Consider the following 23738-nt stretch of genomic DNA (forward strand, 5'->3'; position numbering starts at 1 on the left):
AGTTTTACCCATTCCGTGTGCGGCGGTTTTAAGTCTTGGTGTATTCTGCAATGAATGTTCGTAAGCGCAACGCTAGGGTGGCTTTAAATAAGGTATGCAGGGGTGCGTTTCGTATATTTAAGCACATAGCCAAACAATTCATACCTTTCCTCCTTAACTGCACGCGAATATGACCGTAAGCGAAGACGTGTCGATTTCGATGTTTCTACGCATTCTCATCGCTTCCCTTTCATCTGGGATGGCGAATTAGTACCAATAAAATATGCTGATAAAATTTTCGCTAGTCAATGGTTATCAAATGAAGAAATCTTGATTGGCACGAAATGTAATCATTTAGGCGTCGTCAATCTGAAAACACATAAAATCTACGATATTCCGCTCCTTGAAGGGTCAACAAGGTATTTTCTTACCAGTAAAGTAATCTTCTTTTAGAACCACGTTTTTTGAGGAACCTTGTGGTTGTGGTATTCATGCTATCCAAAAGAATACAACGGGTACGCTCATAGCTACTGGTGGTGAGAACGTGAATGATGTTGGCGTTTACAAGCTTCCCGATTTGTCACCTCTTTGTGTATTTGAGGTTTGTGATATTATTAGTACCCGTACTAAGTTGTTTTTTCGCTTGCTCAGTTCGAATACTTGCCTCTTCCATGCTTTGATGAACTTTCTTAACACCACGTGTTAAAATACCGGGTTTTCTAGGAGGGTTCGTGTCCAAGTGTTTGTTTCTACTAAGGTAATTTAACGCTGATTTCATTATTAAGTCACTTTTGATCGCGCATCGGTGTACTGTCATCGAGTCGCCGGATAGTTATAGGACTACACTGAAGCGTCAACTAACGTGAAGCACTTTTTTAACTTTAGAAGCGACACAAAAACTGTATATTTGATTTGCGATGGGTTCAAGAGGAAACTCTGGCTTCTTGTTCGCGCGATTCCTGTTTGGCCTTGTGGCGGTTACCACAGCACGATATGCATTCATCTCCAATGATCTCATACGACCCCGGCTCCTCCATAAATCGCCCTCGACCTATATCCCGTCACCCCTTAATAAGTACACCTGTTGCTTTCACCCTCTCCCGAACTCCAGACGATCGATTTAGAGCACTTGAATACCTTCCCACCCGCAATATGCTAACTGTTGTCTCCATGTCGCACTACTTTTACCTCTATGACCTAGATTCTCTGTTCACATCCACTTCGGGCAACCAACAACCCTTTTTTAAAATGCCTCTTCTTTCCTCCGATAAGGTAAAATCGGTTTTCACTTGGTATCAGTTTGATCACTTAAATTGAAGTCCTTTGTTTTTTTTTCACTTTCTAATTTTAGGAAGCTGTAGCTTTGCGACGATGGCCAAATAATCCCCATGTTGTGTCACTGGCGACTCATCGCTCAGTGCTTTTATTCGACATCCGTTGCCGATCACAGATCCGACGGACAATTCCTCGCATAGTAGAACCGCCCGCTTCCTGTCGCTCCTGTGTTCGGTCGCTCAATTTTTCCGGCAATATCCTTTCTTACGGCACTTCTTTGGGCAAAGTGCATTTCTACGATTTGGTGGCTGACAAGCATTTGAAGAATCATCTTGACACTGAAACTGTATCCAAGAAAGCTACATCTCCTCCGTGTACGTATGGGAGTTATTCCGATTCCTTGGACGACAGTCTCCCAGACTTGGCTGCAAGTGTTTATCCAAACGGCTTAGACAGCACCTTGGAACATCAGGAGGAAGAGCCAGGTGAAACGGAACTCTCCTTTGAGTTTTCGACTGACATTCCCTCTTCTGCGCCCAGTGATCTGCCAGTTTCTTCGGACTCTGAGAGGCTTACTGACATCGATGTGCATCTGATCAATTTTATCAGTTCTCTTGCTGTTCGTCCACAGGTTCGGGAACGAGCTCTGCAACAGTTTCGGCTCGTCACAGCCGATCTTCGACGCAGAATTTCCAGACACAGTCTTCGTGTCACGTTGGAAGCTACAGATATGGAAAATCCAATCGTACAGGTTTCCAGTGATGAGGAAATGGTGGGAGATAGAGAGGAAGAAGATGGAAATAGAGGGATGCAGGTTAACGAGGTCGTGGATCAAGCACATCCACCACAGCCACCTGGGGACTCGGTGCTTTTGGAAAACTTGACTCTTGATAATTTGAACTGGATAGAGAGCAATTGGCATTCTGTTGGAACTAACAAAGCTGTCTACACTCATGAGTACGATCCCAGTGGTTTGCGCTTGTTTACTGCGGGTGGTCCCATTGGGTCCGCTTTCTCAGGCAACTTCGCGGTACTCTGGGATTAAGCTAGATAGGTCTTTCCTCTTCTTCCTGTGAATTTCGCATTTTACTTGTAATTATAATCTGCCTTTTTGCGACGATATTACTACCACATCAACGACGACGACTACTATAACCAGGAGGGGTTGACGAGGTTGTTTGAGGTCATTTTTGCTACCTTCTCTTTTCCTAATTTACACGTTAGTGTTTTCTCTCGAGACTTTACGATGTTTTTGGTGGGCTTCGACGGGGCGTTTTTTTGTGTTTCGTGTACATTGACTATCGCCATTGCTGTCGAAGTCTTTCCTGCCGATAATAAATCTTATCTGTGGGTGAACACGCCTTTTTTTTTCCAATTTTTCCCTTTATTGAAATGGTCGTGGATTCTTTACTCATGAAATTGCATAGTCGGTGATTGATATGGTGGTAATACCGATGCGAATAATCCATGCACTCACTTTGTTATTAGAATCAGCTACGATGCGGGCTCGATTTGCACCAATGGCAAAAGTCTCTGCGCTATGCAAGTACAATTAGTTTGTGACAATCTGAAGACTTTGCTGTGTTCAGCAGCTGTACTTAGTAAGCCGTGAGCCGAAGTAGGTTCCTAACACTCCATTCTTTATCTCAGCGATTGACAACTGGAATTGGCGCTACCGAAACAGTGCGATCTCTTTATGTACTTCAAATGTTTAAGCAGGACAATTCGCTAATCGGCGTCACGTCGACATGTCCTGTTTATAGTGGTGTGGCTTGACACTGGTAAACGCAGCGTTTCACCAATGACTTGGTTTTCTCTATTGTTCCAAGATTAGTAGCTCTTTTTTTGTAGCCTAGTAAGCAAGCATGGAGCCGTGGCGTTATCCACCCCAACGCATGATTTTCGACCGACCACCCCCATTGCTCACTTATCGACAACCAGGACCACATGGAATGCCGGTGGAACCTCCCCCTAACTTCCTTCTCCCACCACCGCCCCCTCCTATCCCATCTCCAATACTCGATACCGCTTCATCGGTAGTCTCCGCCTGGGAGGCTGAATTTGGTCCAACCTTTCAACAACGACGAGAAGAGCTGGATGCTAAGAGGCGAATTTCTGTTGTTGATTTTAAAAAGAAGCTTGTTAGATGGAAGGAGCTATTGGAAAATGCCGGGAACGCCAGCCCTGGGGTACGTGACCCTCTTCACACGCGCGAGAAAATGCACCTTTCCAAAACAATACCTCTACTCGCTAATTTAATAGTAGATCTTGATTGTGACGATGGTGTTTATTTAAAGCAATACATAAGTTTCTGGTGTACAATAACACAAAGTCTGTCCATTTCATTAGCTAAATACGGGAAAGTGTTTTTTTAAACGAAAATAGACTTGCTAAGTAATTTTTTATTTCGTTTCAGGAAGAACTTGAATGTCTTGAGCGAGAATGTACCGATCCTGAACTCCTGCAGATAATAAAGAGGAAAATTGGAAGGAACCGGCGAAGGAAAAGATTAGTATGCTTTTAGCAAAAAAACTGCAAATTATATTCCCTTGTTTTAGGGTGAAGACATACCGATTGTGTTACCAACTAGTGTTGGAGAGGTTCTATCACGACTGTCTTCAGCCGATGCATCCGAGCCGTCGCCGCTGCCATCGTCAAGGTGATAACATGTTTTTTAACTAAAGAAAATCAGTGGAAATGAATTCTCATCCCCGTTAATATATTTTAGCCAGTGTAGTGCTCCTTTGAGGAAGACAGAAAATACAGACGCATTGCCCCTCACAAAGTACCTATCGGGCTTGAAAAACGCATCGGCCTTTTGTCAAGAAAAGTTACGGATTTTGAACAAGTTGAAGTATTTGCGCGAGGCGCGTGTCCTTCAATTGCGAAATCAAGGTATGGTTAATTTCTTCCTTCTCCATTTGCAAACTCTTCTCAGGAAAGCTTATTCCAGAAGAACTGGACGAAGACTTTGAAAAGAAAAGGCATTTTATTCAGTTGGAGATCGAGTCGATGCAAAAAACGATCAACAGACTGATGAGACGACTGGAGAGTGCGAAGCAGGGATCGGTCCAAGAAACGCACCAGCCAGCGCTGTCATCTGATGACGCTGTGACACCGAGCGGTCTCCCGGAGGGTGTGCATTATCTCCTTTTTGGTTCGCGAAATGCTGGTAAACTACCTTAAAAATGCTCCGATTAGAGTAAATCTCTCAACGTTTTAGAAACAGCACAGAAACAAATAAGTTTGGGCAGTTTTTTTATGGGTAAAAAATAAATGCTTGCTGAATGCTTCTTAAAATCTTTGTAGTTGTTAAAGTGGTCGCCATTATGATCTCTCGGTTTTTTGCTCCGAATTCCACTTTTATAATGATTCCCTAGAAGCCAAGAATAAAATCTACCCTTAACCGCGTCTATCTTACCTTTACTTATCTTCCATTCTACTTCGTGTTTCTGCATGGAAAGGCAATAATTTAAAAAAATGTGATGAGAATGTGGGGGATGAGCATGATACTGTATCTCCCTCTCTCCCACCCCATCATGTCCAGGTTTTGTGGCACCTTGAGGTGTTGTGCTGTCGCTTCTTGTAAGGGTGAGAAAAAGGCTTTTCCAACTGCTTTATGAGCCTTGACTGCTTCAAGCTGTATCGCATAAAACAGATCTCAATCGTAACCCTTTAGACTTCTGCGAGTGAACTATTCATAGGCGTAAACGGTTTCTTCCGTCTACCAAACCTGAAGTGAGTGGTAGTGAGTCAGTTAGCAAAAAAATCTCATCCCAGTCATGCATTTTCATAGCATACGTAGGCGAATTGAATGACACCAAAAATGGGTAGTTTTTGAGGCCTCTTTTCATCTGTTGATACTTGGTGTGTGGAACCCATTTGGTTAGTAGCTTCCACTGCCGCTTTCCCTTCTCAGGTAATGCAAGTGTAGACACTCGTATCAAACATTGCTGGAAGTGATTCTCCCATTATTTACCCAGTAGTGGCACGCAAATCTTCATCACTAAATATAAAGTGTCCATCTGAACTCATTACACCATCTATCACCAAAATGAACATAGGTAAAATTGCTATACTTGAGCGGTACGCGATCTTCCGACTTGCTACGGCCTACCTCACTCTCTCCGGGCTTGACCAGAAGCTTCTATCAAATCCCTGGAACAGAGTTCAACGCCATTCATGAAGTGAATTAGCTCGACTCGCATAAGGCTCAACTGCTGGAGTGCAGGCTGTCCGTCGTATCGTGTCTGTGTTTTGTGATGGTGCGTAAGCAAATGATCACACATTTTTTTACAAACTACACAAACTTTCTTTGGTCATCTGATAAAATTGTGCTTTGATTTTCACTATTCTTTCCTTCCAGTGGTTTATGGACTATCAGATGCCTCATTCTTGCTTGTCCCCAGTCTGAGAGTCTAAATCCTACCTTAAACACACGCATTCTCTTGTAATTCCATTTTAAAAGCCTCAAATCTGAGATGTTTCTGCTTTTCTTCGTGAAATAAACAAGTGATTGAAATGGTTAACTAGGGGATTATATTTCAGTCTCTGGTTTGCGTAGGAAGTCCTCCTCTGGAAGGCATTTGTAATTCTAGGATGAAGTCATCTGGAACCAAGGTTGTGGGCATTGATAAGGTGACTTGAAAGCCATAGCAGAAGAATATCTAGTTCCGCATTAAGTAGGAGCGCTTTCCGACTGCTTAAGGGGACCAAATCAACTGGATAGGGAAACTTTGTAGATGAGTCTTGCGGAATTGACTAGAAGTATAATGTTAATAGACTCAAGGTCTGAAAAGGTAGTGTATATTGAATAATACCTTTTTTCAGTCTACAGCATTGTGTTCATTTTTTTTAACGTCATCGGAGTTGAGAGGTAGAGGCAGACCATAAAAAGCCTCGCAGAACAAGGAACTTTTGCCATAACTTGATCTTTGTCGCGAAATCCGAACTTTTTCTGCCTTTGTGAAGTTGCATACCTGTCACTAACAACATTTCAGAATGCGATGTTGTCACTCGCCAGATTCGTCATCTTTATGAAAATGAGCTATATGCCCCTTGACATGGGCTAAGGGATATTCTACTCAACTTTTGGGAAATTATTCGTTTTTTTTAATTAAATAGGGAGCGGACTTCAAGAGTCCGCATTATTGAATTGCGACCTTTATACTGTCTCGACCTTTGCTTAGGTGAAGATCCTCTGATTCGCCGTGTTCTAGGACAAATTTCCGAGTTCTGCCACAGACTGCTCGAAATGTCAATGAATTTGGACACTTAGCCACATTCTGGTCGGTACATTTAGCTTTGGGACCAAGTCACCTGCTGCCTGAGAGACCTGTGCTGAGAGCAAAGTTAATAATGGTTATGTTCAACGTTGGTGGAAGCGGTAGATGCATCCATTAGCATTGAGGACAAGGATGACTGTGAGACTGATCTTCGTCCCTGCTGTTTAAACTGAGCTCAAGATCTGAACTTGGTGACTGTCCGATGTATTCACTAGACCAACTGTCTGCATTCTATGTGTTCTGGACTTCGCGCCACTTCTCGGGGTCTATCGAAGTGCTCTTACAAACGACTCTAGCCAGAAACGTGACGTTTTAAACTGATTTTGAATATACTTTCGCCTTTTAGAATGGGCCCTCTTCCATCCTCCAATAATTAAGGCTTTGTTCTGTTTACCGCCTTTCAGACACCAACGTCCGTTGGAACAAGTTCTACTGTCAAGCGAACCGCAACTTCTGCGATTTCCTACGAATAAGGTAGGTAGGCAGCCAGGCAGGCAAATTGCGCTTCGAATAACTTGTCATTCGTATCTCTCACTGATGATCGTGTGAAGATGTCAGGCCTTCAATCTTTCATCAGTCTTATGGAGAAGAAACACGGTAGTGATGGTGACAATGTGATGTCAGGGCATCAAGGACATACAGAAATACTTGGTGATTAGTACGAGGGACGCTCAAGTCAAATTGGAAATTGAGTTTACGAAAGTCTCACCTTTTTTATTCCACATAGCTTTCAGCTCCAAGGAAACCCTTCTTAGAATAAGTCCGTTTTAACTAATCTGTCTTGGTGCTCATGGTGCACCAACTTTTCAAAATTGCGCATTCATTTCCAACGTTTATTTAGGAAAGAATTGTATAATTTTAGCATGGGTTATGCAACGCTTAGACGGGTGACCCACGCGCCGCCTTAATGTCTATAAGTCTAAACGTCCATACGTATTACGAGACCTAATAGCAACAGGATTGAAAGGCAAAGTCGTTAGATGAGTTGACATTTTGGAAGACCTGGGCCGAAACTAAGGCGGTGGACGAAAGTAATTGTCGTGAAAATAAGAGGTCTTTTCACCTTACTCTAGCTATACATAACGAGGGGCTCTCAACTAGATATTACAGGTATAGAGAGGGATGCTGCCGTGATGGTACTGCACGCAGTGGTAAGTGTGACCTAGTACCCTCCGTATTTGCTGGTGCACTTGTCAACCGGTAGTCAAGACACCTTTAATTGCGGTGAGATGGGCGGCAACAGCAGCAGCGCATGCATATGACGATGGGGTAATGAAAGAAGGCTTAAAAGCCTCCAATATCTACCTATACCTGTAGAATGCCTCAAGCAAAGTAAGGTGTGGTGATACGACGCTCAACATTAAGACGTCTGAATGGTGCCGAGGTCGGGAGGTTGCACTTCTGTACTTTGCTTACGATGTCGATTGTGGTAATTCGCGGCTCATCATCTCTGTGAACATTCAGACGACGCGTGGAATACTCGCCAAATTGCTGCATAACCCGTGCTGAAATTACATCTAACGAATATTTGCATAAAAACGGTAAACACGAATGTGAACATCTGCAAATTTCGAAAAATTTGGGCACGCTGGACTTGAAGCCAGACGACGTGGAGCAGTTCGCTCTAGGATAACTCACACGTGCCGACAACTTACCTGAGGCTTCTTTAAAATTTGCCTCCATTCATAAACTCACCTTTCAGTGTGGTTTGATGGGCTTCGTATCACTAGTAGACCTTGACGTTATCACAGTTTCCGTGTCAGTATTCAAACGTTTGAATTTAACAGAAAAAATTGGTGTGGTGAAGCGGAAGTCAGGTGACCGGGAGGTATAAAATCAGTCATTTTGGAGCTTATTTGTATTTCGACCCTGCTTTGAAGTTTTGTGAGTTCCTGCTTTGTTTTTACTTCTAGATCTCGATGGGATGAATATCTGGTCCCTTCGGATTCCATGAAAATGCAGGATGTTGTGGATTCCAGTAGACACCCTCCCTCACTCCTGCCTATTACTTGGCAATTACCTCCACCCTAACTCTATCGAACAAAACGCTGTTTGTGTGTCTGTAATGTCTGAGTAATTGTAGAGATGTGTAAATTCAATTCTCAGTCGTTTGGCTTGCCAGTCACGATGGATCAAACTGCTCATTTGGCTAAGTGTGCGAAAGTCGGTGCACAGCTTTGCATCACGTGGATTTCAACTAGAATTTTGCACGGTCTAGTGCTCTACGGAGAGCACACTCTGCATGCCCCTAACTTTGAACAGATTAGGTAAGGAACGCAAAGTGAAGCCTTCAAACTACATCTTGCCTTTCACTCCATTCCACCTTGATACCGCCTTACTGACCAATGCACAGAACACGAGATTGGAACGGTTATCAGGAGCTGGCATGCCATCAAGTCCCCCTTTCGTTAGGCCCCTGCAGATTCTGTCGCCTGCGGCTGATGTCTTCCGGGACGTTGTGGACTTATTGGTCTTTGAAAGTGGGCCCATTAACGCCGCCAAATTACAGTGCTCGAGTTACGGGTTCACGAGTCTGATGGAAGCAGACAGAAGGATTGGGCGATTGGGATGGTCATTGTCGATCAACTCGAGCCTGGCAAGGGACGACATTTGAGAGGAGTGGGTTGTGGAAGAAAACGATATTTGTCTTGGCTAGCTCTATTTGCACGAGCTCTCTAGTCTGCGTGGTTGGTAAGTCTTCCCTCGACTTGTATGACCTGTTAAGGATTTTGATAAGGCTCGGAGTGCTACAATGCATTTCTAAAGTACCGTTCACGATGGAAAAGGGCAAAAAATCATAACTGTAGCCTAGCAATATACTTCTAACAAAATCTTTGCGAAAGTTAGGGGTAGTAGTTCATTTCAGTGACTTTCTCTTCGCTAATGCGACTAAAATATGGGAAATGGAGTAGGAGCATTGCACATAGATGTGGTACAAATTCGACAGGAAAATTGACGAAGATCACGTTTCTTGAGTGACAATTGAGTTGCCCCATTGGTGAGTGAGTCAATCACTCACTTGCACCTTGGCTACGCAGTTGTTAATAATGCTTGTGTAAAAATTGCCATACGCCCTCCTGTTGAGTACCTTATTGCATTTGATGTTAAAGCTTGAAAAGGAGTTCTTGCTTTGTTCACATGAGAGCCCTTCCGATCTACTGGGCCGGATCGGCCTCCATGTTCGCGGCAAGGAGCTCTGGTTGCGTCGTTAATCGCCCACTCCTTCTGCATATTCATCATAGAGCTCCATTTAGTCTCGCGGCAGCAACTTGGGCACTACAGCATACTATACAGTTCCTAGAAGAATGGGAATAGATTAGAATGTATTATGATCTGCATTGTCGACGTTTCTGGACGCTCAATTTTCCTTGTTAAACACGGGTATCCGAAGCCTAGGGTAATCAGGAGAGAGGGTAGATACAGTAGAGCCTATGTGTAGCACGCAACTACCCCCTTGTTGATTGTAGTAGCCTCATGAATTATAGCAAAGCATAATATTTATGGTGGTCAGTTCCTTTTTGTCAAACGTAAAACTTTTCTTAAAGAGGGCGTATATTTGCCAGAAAATCAACTCCAGCTAAACAATTAAGCAATCTATACAGTCAAAACCTATTTAAAAATTAACCCTGCTTTTAGGTAAATGTCCTCACGAAAATCTGATGGACGTAAGAAACGCAGGCCTTGTAGACCACCAACCCTCTTTTAGCATCATCTCTCAAGTAAATCGCCCCCTCCAGTGCAGTCCACCTGACTGCCGACGTGGTAACTGAGCCACTTTGAGGTTAGCGGGATGTCCGACTGATGTTGAACGAGTTTGTATTGCACCTAAGGTTTTGCCTGAACTAACTCCTTTCTAGGAGGTCCGAGGTCGACGCCAAAATGGCACTCCGATGGCAGCCAAAAGACTTGTGAAATTTAATTTCGTAAGCACTGTTTACTTCGCTTACTTTGCGTCACCCTAGTGGCAAAGAAGTGAAAGTTGTTTTGAGTTGCGTGGAGAGCACGAAATGTTTCTTGTACTAAGTTTCTGCACTGGAAGTACTTTAACACAAACTCTCGGAGCAAAATCAAGTTGAGGTCAGATTGGTGTGGTCTTTTTCAAGGAAAGTCTGTTAGTTTTCTCCAGCACTTTTCCTTTATTTCCCACATTTGACAACCAGCTGCGTCAAGAACTGTTATTGGAAAAAAGTTACTGCTAAAGCTATTCGCGCATCCAAACAAGATTGATGATGAGTAAAGTGTAAATTGTGTAAAAAGAGAAGCATAAATTTGGCTTACCCCTGAAGGGCGTGCCTTTTAAAGGTAACCACCATTTTTCATGCAGGGTCAGGATTTTCTGCTGGCAAATTTTGTTCTTTTTTTTTAATTCGTCATAGTACGACTTTCTGAATTTGACCTTAACGCTGATGGATTTGGAAAGCTCGCAATCTGGAGTTGTCGCATGGCGAAGTGAAGTGGAATGAGGTTTAACTCATATTCATGACTCACCACATTCATGTGACAATTTCTTAACTGAAGGCGTAAAGCGCACGGAGCAGAATATGGAACGCTGTCGTCAAGGTTTGCCATTGTGACAAAAAGCTATTGGTGTTATGATGCGTAAAAAACCTAATAAAAGAAAATGACAGCCTGGGAGACCTCCCCTGACTGGTTGGAATCGCCTCAATTAGAAGGTTGCCAATCGAAGGTGCCATATACGGATGGAATTCGCCCTGTTGTGGCACTCACAATTTCTGCACCTCTGTAATGCTCACCTTAGTAGAAGATGGGTGAATCGCAACCACTGAGGAGGCAGAAACCAAGACGACAAATGCGGTTCTGTTTGAGGAAGAAAGGCGAAGGCTGGGCCGCTTGAATCTCGGCGCAACTTGCCGATGTTCAGGTGATGTTCCACCACCATAACTCTTTCTAAAAAAGGTGGCAACAAAGGTACTATTATTTTTCAGTAAATAATTGATATTAATTTCGTTGGCCAATCAAAATTCAAGAAAATCACTTTTCAGATCACTGAACAACCCCCTGTGTGCAGAATTGCAGTTTCACAGGAATGATTGATTTTTATGACACATGCAATCCCAGTATTTTCAGTCACCACTAAAAGCGGTTTCGCCATAGAACAGTCATGACTTGCCTTCAGAAGCACACGCACACACATGCGCACACACACTAGCCAGCCAAACAGCGGAAGACTGCCCCGGGTGCCAAAATGCGCAGGTATAAATTAACGTGTTAAAGTGAAGTTGAGCTCAGGGTAGTCAGCGCAATGACTTTGCAATGTATGCACTCCAACTTGGAAAACACCAGCCCCGTATTAATGAAGTGTGTGGTGAGTGGATTCTGATACAAAAATTGTCAAATTTACCCGCTGTAGTACTAGATATCACACTGATTAATTCTTCTTGCAGACCAATGAACACGTATTAGCGGCTCCAGGATCCAATAACCACCTGCGGAGAAGTGCCACTGCTCCAAAAAGATGAAAAAGAATCTGTGCCGAAGGGGTGAGTGGTTCTCTCACACCTATTAATAGGTATTTTTATTAGTTCAGAGCGATGTAAAAACTTTTATGCCGACTGATAAGTTGATTTGTTTTTAAATAAAGAATTCAGAGGATTAGGCGATTTCATTTATTCGTGTCAATCGTAATTTGATGTTGTTGCTGTTGCTGATGGCGATGTACGCCTAAGTCCGCTAACTTGTGAATACAAACATTACAGCCGCATTATAGTGGGAAAATATCAATGCAATAGCAATTATAGGACAAGTAGAAATCAGATTCGGTAATTAGAATTGAGATCTGGAAACCTTTTTGCAAAATTGAATCACCGATAGCATAACGAACGAACACTCGGGTGAAATGGCTCTCTACTTCAGTAGCAGAGACATCCTTTACTTGATTAAAGAGTCCTAAATTTTCCTGTCAAAAAGGAAAACATACTAAGGCAATTAGCCAGACGAATCCACACTATTGGCATATTTTAAAATTAATTTAAATATCGTCTAGCTGTCTGCAAACGTTATTGAGGAATTATCCACCTGGAAGGGGATACCGTGTCTCGTGAGCATCAAGCATTTGATGTCATAGGGCTTCAGGAAAGGAGGTTGTTTCGTGCTCCGCTACACCTCAAGGATGAGGCACCAAAACATTCAAGTTATTTCGTATTGTAGCAATACTCACCATCAGGACAGAAAATATTCCTTTACTTTGGCAAAACGAATGGGAATAATATGCAGGACTAACACGTATGGGACTTTATAAAAAAGCTTTATTGACTAATGATAACTAAGTAATTGATGGTAAACGTTACTATCATCAAGAACTGAGCAAAGTGGTAGGGTATGCTGACCTATTTGTTCATCTTCTTCAAACATTTTCGCATTGGTTTTCCCTGTTGGAAAACATGCAACGAATGATTATTTATTTGGACCGCAGCCAGAACAACTATTTAATTATAGGGAAAACCAGAAAAGTTCTTAAACTAGTTTAACACTGGGCAAATTTAGAACATTTGTCTCTGTCCCCAGTCTTAGAGGAGAATTGTCTGCCGGAACACATACGTTTTGGTGAACAACTATACCACCAACTGACATACTTTGGAAAGATGTGCCTGCGTTGGGGACTGGGCCTACACAATACTGGGTTGCAGATAAAACCGGTTTTTGATGAAATGGCAAAAAGTGTCAATCAATTATTTGATGCGTCGTACTCTGAATAAAGGGTTCGCGGTCACTTGAGGGCAACGCTGATGGCAATGCGGTACAGCACAAAGCCATAATAGTGGGTTATTATCGTAAATAATGAGAAATGCTTTATTTTCCAAGTACTTGGATAATTCTCATGGTACCAGATCAGTGAAAATCGTATTTTCTAAAGCATTATCATCTGTATGACACTTAAAGTTTGAACATGCTACTCTTAATCCTTTGGTTGCTCCTCTCACCTTGCGTGAGTAAAGTGGGTAGCATTGAAGTTCTTCAAAAAATTGTGTTTTTTAAAATAAACACGGGAGAGTAACGAAAACGGTAATGTTAAAAAAAGCGGAATTAAGTATGGTAATTTGTCTAAAGTCGCGTAGGCAACAAATTTACTGAGCCCAATGATCCTAGTACAGATAATGCTCTAAGCTGGAATAAAACTACTATTGGTGCCATGGTTACGCAAGCCCATTGAAACAAGAATTGCCAATAATTTCTAACACTTCTGCTAATTTCGAAGAGTTGTTTTCATATTTTAAACATTTTCCATTTTACGGTAGGCATTACCGATTTCTCTTTTCTTTATAAGCAGGAAAATTAAAGGTGAAATCCATGGGTTCACACTCATTAAGATGCAGCTCTCGAAGACTTCCCCAAAGGCGACAATACTCGTGCGGAATATGTACTGTTGACGTACAGAAGAGGTAGTGGCTTTTGGTATAGCCCGAAGTCCGGGCCACCTGGCAAGGACACAGTGACTGAGACCCTATGTGGTCCCTTACCAAAATCGAGAGAGAAATACATCTTAACTTTGCTCAAATAAAAAGTGACCCGCCCATTTTCTCCCATTTTGATCTGTATGATAACAAACTTCACCCTCTACCTTACCAACTGCACTTTTAGCTTTGTATCTGAAGATAATATTAGACACTTTGCTTTACTTTGCAGAGAATTACCTCTTGTAACCATTAGGAAACATGAATTACGACTATAATAATGATGCCGAACGAATTTACAATGCTTGCAAAGGACTCGGTATGTTAAACTGCCACTGTTCGCTAGATAAGAGATGTACAAATTTGGCCACCCGTATTTGCGTATGTGTATCTGATACATCCTAAATGCATACAAACGATATACAATTTAGCATAAACCGTAATTCCTTAACTCGTTTGCTGCCAAAGTCAACTTGTTATGACGGCCTACCCTCTTATCTGACCTCGATCACACAGTTTTCACTTTGCGAGAACTGATTTATCGCATTTAAAACAGTAAAGTAGGTGAGGGACCTCTCCGTCTAAGGGTGTTTCCGGTTTTATTTCTCGAGCAACAATTAAACTCATCAATTTGGTGGTGTTCAAGTGTTAGCGTTATGGGGCTTGGGGCCACTTGCATGGGGTAGAGGCCAGACAGCACTGCGGAGGTACGATGGTGGAGCCCCTATGTGGCCTGTTGCCAAAGCCGAGAGTTAAACAAACAATTAAAGGGGTATAGATATACTTGGCCAAAGAAGCATTTGGGATAGAGCGGATGAATTTTTTTGATACCCTCATAGCTAACTTGCTATTTCTCTCTGGTAACCACTAAACACTGTAACCTTTCCCTGTTTCCTTCTAGGCACTAGAGAGGAGGACATAATTCAGGTTATTGGCAAGCGGAAATTGGCTGAAAGACATCAAATTCGATTGGCTTACTTTTCTAAGTACAACAAGGTAAAATTGACGAGTGTGACAATGATGTGCTTAATATCCATTGCCGGTCCAACATTGGTGACCACTTAAGGAGCGGTTACTGCAGTAAAAATCTAGCTGAACAAGCGACACCGAACATTAGAGTTGGAAGGCGAGCGCAGATAGAACTTGTGCTTATTCACTTTTGTTTTTATCCCTGCTATTCGATAGGATCTCTTGGATGTACTGGACAGTGAATTGAGTGGAGATTTTGGAGAACTGGCACGCAATCTCTTCCTTGGTCCAATTCAAGTTTTGGCGTTTGAATTGTACAAAATTTTCAAGAAGACCGGCTCAGCTGGTGGCGATGTTAATGACATTATTTGCTGCCTCAGTCCAACTGAAATCACAGCACTCAAATCCGCCTATCTTGAAGGTGAGGTGATTGCACGTATTATCACTACCGCGTAGCCCCTCTTCCGCTATCAATCGTCTACCTCACGGCTCTTCATGGTCGCTCTTCCATGCGAGAGGGGTGATGATAGCGTTTCTTTAAGATCGAAAAGCGAACTGCAACAGAGAGAAGGCGCTATTGTCCCTACGCTATTCTAAAAAGGTGTGCCATTTGCCTCAAGAAACCGGGCAGAAGAGGAGTGAAATTTCCTCTAACTATGCTATAAACCAAGGGCGTCTGATAACCAACTCTTCAGGAATGCTTTCACTTCACTTGTGACGATTGTTTAAAACTCGGAAACGGGGTTTTACAAAATATGACCCCTTTTTAACCCCTCCGTAGTGTGACTTTGTAGAGTCCTACTCCTGTTTATTGTTCACTTAAATCGGGTTCGTTTACTGTTGCCCTCTATACGAGGTTCTGAGGCATCCGGCTACTCATTCCAATGTGGGAAGTCTATGCGCCGATGGGCCTGGAGGTTGGCGGCACCACCAGAGACCGCGCCACCAAACAAACGTCAAAATTGAGGGGAACCCTAGAGTCTGCGTATATTAAAGGCACCGTGGCACAACACCACTACAAATGCATACCTTTAGATTGATATGAATGCGGTTTTACAGCGAAAGTTTACTTATTTACTATTGTTTTTCCCATTTTAGTCCTGCAATACGAAGATGTGAAAGGTACGTCTGTTTTAACATTATTGTAAATTGCTATAGTATAGGAGCTATCATATAAAGAAGTTGCCAAAAATACTATTTTTTTTTCTTATTCTACTTAAGACGAATGTGCCGCCTCTCAGTTAGGGGAGGAGTTGCTATGGCACCCTTTCCTAATGGGTCTTGCATTTTAGTGAAGATCCCCCTAGTGGACGTCATTCCACCATCTCAAACGGTAAAAAGGAAGTGATAGACAAAATTTGTTCCGTTCAAAAGTGCATTTTAAATTTGGAAAACACTTTGTTTGGATAAGGGTTGAGTGGCGACTTATTGTATCACTAACGGAAAATTTTGAAATAACCACCAAATTCCCTTGCCAACTTTATTGTACAGACAAAACGCGTAGCCTGGAGAAGGACATTGAAAAGGAGACTAAGGGCGGTCACCGTGACTTCTTGCTCAAATTCATCAGCACCCACCGGCCCGAGTATTCCGCCGAGCAGATCAAATCCGCCGCTGCTACCGGACACTGGGAGGATCTTATCGACATGCAACAGGTTGAACGCAGTGCAGCTGCCATCCATGCCGCTGGTGAAGGGTCAGTGTTGGAATCTGCAATGGGATCAGTAGTAACAAAACATTTTTGGGTTGGGTGTCACCAGCTACCAAACGTACTAGTGGATCTGATTGCCTCTTGTCAAGGAGGCTTTGTACTGCCTTTTTCCATTAACGGATCGAGATTAATTAACTATATTTAGGTTTGCTCTTCAAATATTTTTCTTCTATTTTCACATTACAACTCCGTTGTGTGATTAACTGCCAAATGATCCAGTACTTTCATACGCTCTATTCAGTAATCACCGAAGTCAAAGGTAAGGAATGCGCACCGGCTCTGCGTGTCGTGTCTCTTCTGTCGGATGTAGCTTACCCATCTATTCACGTAGTACCTGCGTTCATGAGCACGTGAATGAATTGCCCTTTTCATTGGAATTGTAACTGCTTACTCCACCCACCTCCCAGCACTCAGATCGTGGAGTTTAAAGTCGGAGAGACCTACTTATTTCGGAAAATCAAAACCACACTCATTTGGAGTTAATGGTTGACTGTTATTAGTTGATCAGAAAGAGGACTGGGGTGTATGTTTTTGTTTTCTGCAGGAAAGCTGGTAAAGGGAATGAAACTGAAGTGACGCGAATCCTTTGCACCGCAAGCGTTCTGGATATACGCGCCATCTATGATCACTTCAAAGATGTACGTCTTAAAAACATTGTGTTCTAGAGCAATTTTTCGAAGCGGGGCACTTTAGTGGACAATTGGACGAAACTTCAGTCGTTTTGATAATGTTTGAAGGGAAACAAACAGCTGATATAAAACCTTTCGCTTTCTTGAATTCCCATAGGTGTACAATGTTTCGTTAGTGGATTTCATTACAAAGGCCTTCAAGAATCCACTTCGAGATGCTTACAACAATGTCAGTAAGTCCTGTACTGCCTACTCTTCCACGTCAAAGTCAAACCAGGTGAATGAGCGATTTTAACAAATCCATCTTTCTTTCGCCCTACAGTCATGTCAGCAGTGGATCTCCGTCTCTTGTTGGTGGCTCAACTCTACAATTCCATGCATGGCCTGGGAACCGATGAGCGAACCTTGTCCAGAATCATCGCTATCCGCTCTGAGGTAATTTTCTAGGCTCTAATGCTGAGAAGAAAAATATATGTAGAAGATACCTAACAAAATACGCCTTATAAGGCATTGCAATCCATGAGAAATGGGCCCGTTATGCGCTAGTTCCAGACATCTGCGGCTGGGGCTGAAGAACTTACCCCCACCAATAAACAATACAATTCTAGGTAAATAAGCAGAACTTTAAGGTCGCGTGGAAATTCTGCATGACTTTTTCGCAGTACAACCACTTACAGTTCTAAGGATCAGCCTCAAGGTTCCGAAATGTACCTTTTAAAAGCTACAGACAGGACGAATTAACAGTCCCAGGAAAGCATTGTTTATCTCATTGGCAAGAATAACAGCCCACTGCAGACTTTGTCAAAAATCGTCCTAGATTTCGGGCTCAAAAAGAATGGAATTTTCCGATTCTGCGTCAGTGATGTTATATTCTACATTCTAACTACACAATCTACTACCTTGTAGATTGACCTCCCAACTCTAAAGGTACTCTACCAACAGAAGATCGGGCGTTCATTGGCTGAGATGGTAAAGAGCGACACATCCAGCGACTACCGATCGCTCCTAATGACCCTTTTGGGAGAGAAGTAGGATAGAAACCTTGAGTAGCAATTTCACTACCTTTAACATTCCCCGGGAAATAGCCTACAGTTGCCCCATCTCACACAGTTGCATACACTAATAAACAATCTAATTGCACATTCTAAGGCAAATCTTCTACCGTGCTTTTTCATGTGGGAAAAACTAGTCTGAAATGGCGGGACTTATAGTACCAATTACAATTTGGTAGGTTAAAACAAGTGACGATTTTTATTAGAATCAGAGGTTTCCGACTAAGTTATATGGTTTTAAACAAAGATGCGCAAAATAGAACATTGGCAATTTAATATGGTAACACCATATTAGGTGAAGATTTCATTTCTGATATTAATGAAAAATACTAATTTTGTGTCAAATAGGTCGTTTACTTATTTTGGTGCTAAGATAAGGCGCTTTTATTTGCCTTTTTGATTGTGAACTCTCTAGAAATTAGACACTATGTAAATACCTAAGCAGTTATATCGATTGCTTAATAAAAATTTTCTGACTTGAATGTGTGGATGGTAAACTCAAAAAGCCTGAACGAAACATGCCTATCCTAGGTGCAAATTAATGTACACTCCCATGGCGACTGAGTGGTTCCGAGGTAAACCTTAGCTCACCGAGTTTTTTCGAAGACGCAATGATCCGTGGCAGTATAAAAGAAGTCTCGCTTAGCTAAAAGACTAGTAGCACGAAACAGAGACTATTTCGCAAAGCAAAAGCTCGTCCTGGAGATATCCGATCCTTGGTTTTATTAAAAATATATATAAACAGCATCCATTCACTAAACAACAACGCGCATTGTAAAGCCACCGCATGTCAAAAGTCAGTCAATCAGTCAGTCGATCAGTTACTCGTCCAGTTGGTCATTAAGCAATACGTTCCCGGAGTCACTTATCTACACAAGTAAAAGAGGTGGAAAACAACACATCGGTCGTCTTTGCCCCTTGTTGTCGACAATCTCTTTATGCATGATTCGGGAGCCAAACTCAGCTCCTAACCAACCCTCGTAATTACCTTCGCCCCTTGTTCGATGCGGATGCAGACGACATATTTGCTTATCGCTATTATCACTTACGTTAAAGGCATTCTTCTTAATCAAGCTGCCAACTTGCAAGCGTAGTCTCGATCGGCTTTAGCGTGTCTCCCGTGTGTCAATTGTGATACACGACATGGTTCCTCCAGATCAAGAATAGTGTTTCAACCTTGAACTGATGCCTCTGTGTTAAAATGGCTCTTCATTACGGCTCAACTACTTATTTGGACCAGTTCTTCTGCATAATGCTTTTTGCTACCACAACTTCTGTAAAGCCCGCACGACAAATTTGACGCCGGGCTTTTAGAAAGGCTTACTATAGGGTTAAACTCGGTCTACAAAGAGGCAGGCGATAATTATAACACCATTTATTTCAAAACAAATCTTAGTTTGTTAATTTCCCTAATCAAAAGATAGATGGCAAAGATAGATGCACATGTGTACATACAACACCTTGCATTTTACAAGTTTTTATAAAATTCCAGAAGTTATTCTAACAAGCGTTATCTTAAACCGCAGAAATTCGTTAAGTTATTTGATATTTCGTAGTAAATAGCTTCAAGCATTGTCAAGAGATGTCAGTAGTTGCTACTGTAAACTTCCAGTAGACGTGTTCTGGCAGCACCCGCAACTATTATTTTATTAATTGAATCTTGCTTTTGTCACTATGGCAACCAAATAGTCGTAGGTACGTTATTAATTTGGTTGCTAATATTATGAGTCTTTCGTCGGTTGGCCGCCTGAAGGCAAGTCTACGTAGTTTAATCTGAAGAATTGGAAGAAAGAACAGTGTCAGCTTACGAAATCTCAAATGAATTTATGCAGTTAAGTAAAACCCATAATTTTAAGGCGATTCTTTAACCGCAGGTTTTGGGGCTCGGCAACCCGTAAATGCGCATAATTCTTCAGAAAATGAGTATTAACCTCCACACTTACGTTTGATGTAAAGGAATTACTTTTCGTAAATTATTCTCGGTAAAAATCGCGCCACTGTTTAGATACATATTTACCACTTAATAAAATGCGTTTCAATTATCCCCATTTTTAAGTGTGGTGCCACCAGTCTTCCCTGGGTTCGTTTAAAGCCATTCATGGAGAAAGGAAGGCATAGCATAGTAAAGCCCTTGACTTCCCTAAAGAAGAAAGGAGACATGAAATTCCGGGTGAATATATATATATATATATATTCGACTTGTAAAATAGGTTTGAATGACCCTGAGGACAACCCACTTCGTAAAGGTATATTGGTGGCGCCCCTAAGTGACCCCTTTACCAAAACCAAAAGCTAAACAAACAGCTAGTGTATCACAGAGCAACTGGCAGCGTCAGTTTACTTTGAACAAAAATTGTCAACGAGGAACGAGATTTAGCTGTCTAGTATGCTTGTTTGCGCAAGTTAGACGCCTAGAAATTTTGCTTAATCTAATGCCATTTTAACATATTCGCGAAATTCGCATAATCGAGAAAAACACTAATTGCAACCCAAAGGCACCCATCAACCTCTCAGGTGACTTGAAATTATTTTGTTGAAAATAGTGAGGAATCAACTTAGCACCCCGTTCAAAAACACAAACCTTAAGTAATTTGCTTATTACCTATAACACTTAAACCTTGTATTTGATTGGTCATATTTATCGATTTCTGTGATTCAACAAGTGATTGGATAAACGCGGATCAATAGAGAAGTGGAAGAAATAGTAATTGGTATTGGTTTACTTCACACCCTTCTTTGTGCTTCTGCAAGGCAGAATTGCACGAGTTGATTTTATAAAACGGTAACGGAATCACCTAATGAACAAGCAAACAATTAACGAATTCAAAACAACCGCCTATTTATTCATCTCTGCTTTCGCAAAGGCAAACATCAGATCAACAAGGGAAGACAGTCGGCGTTACATCTTGAAAAGGTAACAAACTGCGTGTTGCTTTTCGAGTGTGTGTGTGCATGTAAGTGTGTATGGGTGAAAAGGCAGTACTTAAGTTGGCAACGTCTGAAGAGATCAATAGCGTAAATCACACAAATAGGAGTGAGACTATTTCATGACCCAAAGACTGCTTCTGACTCACCCACATACATAGTGGAGCACTGAGAGCCCTGGTAAAAGTGTGCTCTTCGAAACAAGTTAAATCAAAATTTCCACGTTCTCAGACTTCGTAATGGAACACAAACATATTTTAACTACCGTAGAGTAAGGAGCAGGTCTGATTAAGCCAAAGATACTGTTCCTTCTTACTTACAAATGGGTAAATTGGTTGGAAGGGCTTACACAGTGGCGGTGGTTTGATGGACCTCGTATCGCTTAAGCCGCTATCACGCGGAAGCTGTGCATTTACCCTTTTAACAACGCATTTCTGGAAGAGAAGTGATTTTTACCAACACTGAGTTTGGGTAATTATTATCAAAACCAAATCGAAAGATCAAATAAGCTTGCTAGAATTACTTTTTGTACTTGATTAACACCACTAAAATGAATAAACTTTTGGAATCCACTATCATCGTGTTAAACTAGTTGTGCGACTCTTGAAGGAGATGAAGTAGCAAAACTCATCACTTGGAAGAACAAGTCCAGATAAATAATTGCTGGAGACAGTATTTCGAGGAGAAAGCCTCAAATTCTTGATCAGAGGATATTGTGTCGTTTGTCGCTTTTGATACACACGAGACTCATTAAAACCGGTCGAGATTAAAGTGTCAAAACTAAAGACGATGATGATGATGATTTATGGGGAAGGTGTTCAAGCCCTTATAAACCGAGAGAGGAAGCTGAACACAACGGTTGGTAAGGAGCTGAGTTCCATTTCCATATCAACCATGAAGAGCCAGTCGATGATTGTTCTTGACTTCTTTTACCTGCATAAAAATGCGACTTTGGGAGCGTATTGTTTGGTGGGTGAATGGGTAAGTGGCCGAGTGATAAGTGGTGCTACCTTAATGTCCGTTCACTTACCACACTACTCTACACTTCCAAGACTCGCAATACTTCTTCCCTAAAGTCCGTTCCCTAATTGTTTGTGTGTGCGGGACTTCAGACATGACACATTGACTCCCTAGGACTTATTTAACTGCTGAAGGTCAAACGACTACGACTGAGGTCTCGTCATGACTCGAGTGTGTGTCAGATGCATTCCTTTGGAGAAATTATCTAGAATGGAAGAAGGTGAGAAGTATGTAATATCTCACACGACTGAGAAACTCAACTGCAAGAGGAGCTTCATTTCAGCAGAAACAGTTGAAAATGCTACCGCATTCCCCTCCTTCGTAATTCATTCGTGCTTCTCCCGGTGATTATTATAACCACTTCTTGCCGGAGACGTTGGACTTTCACAAGTTAAGTGAAATAGACAGTTGGGAAATGAAAGTGAGATGGATCTGTGCATGTGGCTAAACCGAGGGCTATATTCTTGTCTTTTTAGACCTAAAACCTTGCGTAAAATTAAATTATGGGTAGAAGTTAATCAAAGAAGTTTTCTTGTAAATTTATGTATTTGCTAATACCGAAATTCATCTTCTTTCCCTATTGGCAAAGAATATAACCTCTTTTATGCCTGTTGTCAAGACTGTTGTAAATAAATAGGGTGCAGTGAAGAGTAAGTGCTCTTAGCTACCAAGGTCTCAGAGGAAAGGGAATCACAACAACTCCTCAAAAAAATAAAAGATTTTTAAGTGTTAATAACTTTCTTGGACCAAGAAAACCCCGTTTCTACTTTACTGATTAAAATTTACATCATTTGCTTTCATTAAATGGTAAAGCACACTCGTCACATATTTGTGACGCGGGGTGGGAGTAAATGCCTCCTCCGCCAATTCACTACAAATATTTTTACAGAGTTTGAAGATATGCCATCGCTAGATCTTCTGTCAAACAAAGCATCAAAATGCATTGTGCTTAAATACCGGTTAAATCCATTCAAGAGCTCGAGCAACAGTGCAGACAACAATCCCACAAATGTTTTCCACAAGACAAGGGTGGGCCAGGAGACCTGCTCTGTCGTACTGCTCCACCCCTTCAAAATAGTCTACCAGCCAAGTGGGTGGAGGGGGCTGAAATGAGACAGGAGTGAAGACCAACGATGAGCCGAAGATTAAAGCTTGAGCGTCGGTGAATACAATCCACAAACTCCTCATTGACGCTGACTTTGCCTAAATCCTCTAAAGAGAATTATTTTCTACCAACACTTCAAGGTCAAGTAAAACCTGAAGTCTTTTCAAAAAACTCCCCCAATTGAAGTAAACAACACCCCGAGTAGGAGGTGCGTTTTGTAGCAGACCGTTTCATTGTTGACTAACTCAATGGAACTGGCGCTTCATTTTAGGGTATGGGAGTAGACTCAAATGCATGTGCACTTAGGCATTAGTACCTATGAATGTTGCATTTTCCTCTCATAAAAAAGTAACAAATTCATGCGAAATCCATAGAG

General features: G+C 41.9%; 3 protein-coding genes across 3 annotated transcripts; all 3 read left to right on the forward strand. All coding sequences in view use genetic code 11, as the record gives it.

Moving 5' to 3' along the window:
• Positions 1–50: 50 nt before the first annotated feature.
• Positions 51–2299, forward strand: EGR_00672 (DDB1- and CUL4-associated factor 12-like protein; the record flags this gene model as incomplete). Its single annotated transcript, XM_024489921.1, has 5 exons — positions 51–92; positions 130–398; positions 433–580; positions 865–1251; positions 1331–2299. The coding sequence occupies 5 exons, from the start codon at positions 51–53 to the stop codon at positions 2297–2299; spliced, it is 1815 nt and encodes a 604-aa protein (XP_024355918.1).
• An 820-nt stretch (positions 2300–3119) lies between these two features.
• On the forward strand, positions 3120–8570 carry EGR_00673 (hypothetical protein; the record flags this gene model as incomplete). The annotated part of the gene is made up of 9 exons (XM_024489922.1): positions 3120–3443; positions 3671–3766; positions 3813–3913; positions 3983–4149; positions 4193–4426; positions 6886–7013; positions 7613–7690; positions 7857–8041; positions 8453–8570. The coding sequence occupies 9 exons, from the start codon at positions 3120–3122 to the stop codon at positions 8568–8570; spliced, it is 1431 nt and encodes a 476-aa protein (XP_024355919.1).
• A 5642-nt stretch (positions 8571–14212) lies between these two features.
• On the forward strand, positions 14213–18292 carry EGR_00674 (Annexin A13; the record flags this gene model as incomplete). Its single annotated transcript, XM_024489923.1, has 9 exons — positions 14213–14270; positions 14853–14947; positions 15137–15341; positions 16019–16042; positions 16412–16616; positions 17176–17269; positions 17418–17493; positions 17583–17695; positions 18167–18292. The coding sequence occupies 9 exons, from the start codon at positions 14213–14215 to the stop codon at positions 18290–18292; spliced, it is 996 nt and encodes a 331-aa protein (XP_024355920.1).
• Positions 18293–23738: the final 5446 nt, after the last annotated feature.

The sequence above is a fragment of the Echinococcus granulosus genome (assembly GCF_000524195.1).
Source record: "Echinococcus granulosus chromosome Unknown EG_S00002, whole genome shotgun sequence".
NCBI classification, from domain to species: Eukaryota; Metazoa; Platyhelminthes; class Cestoda; order Cyclophyllidea; family Taeniidae; genus Echinococcus; species Echinococcus granulosus.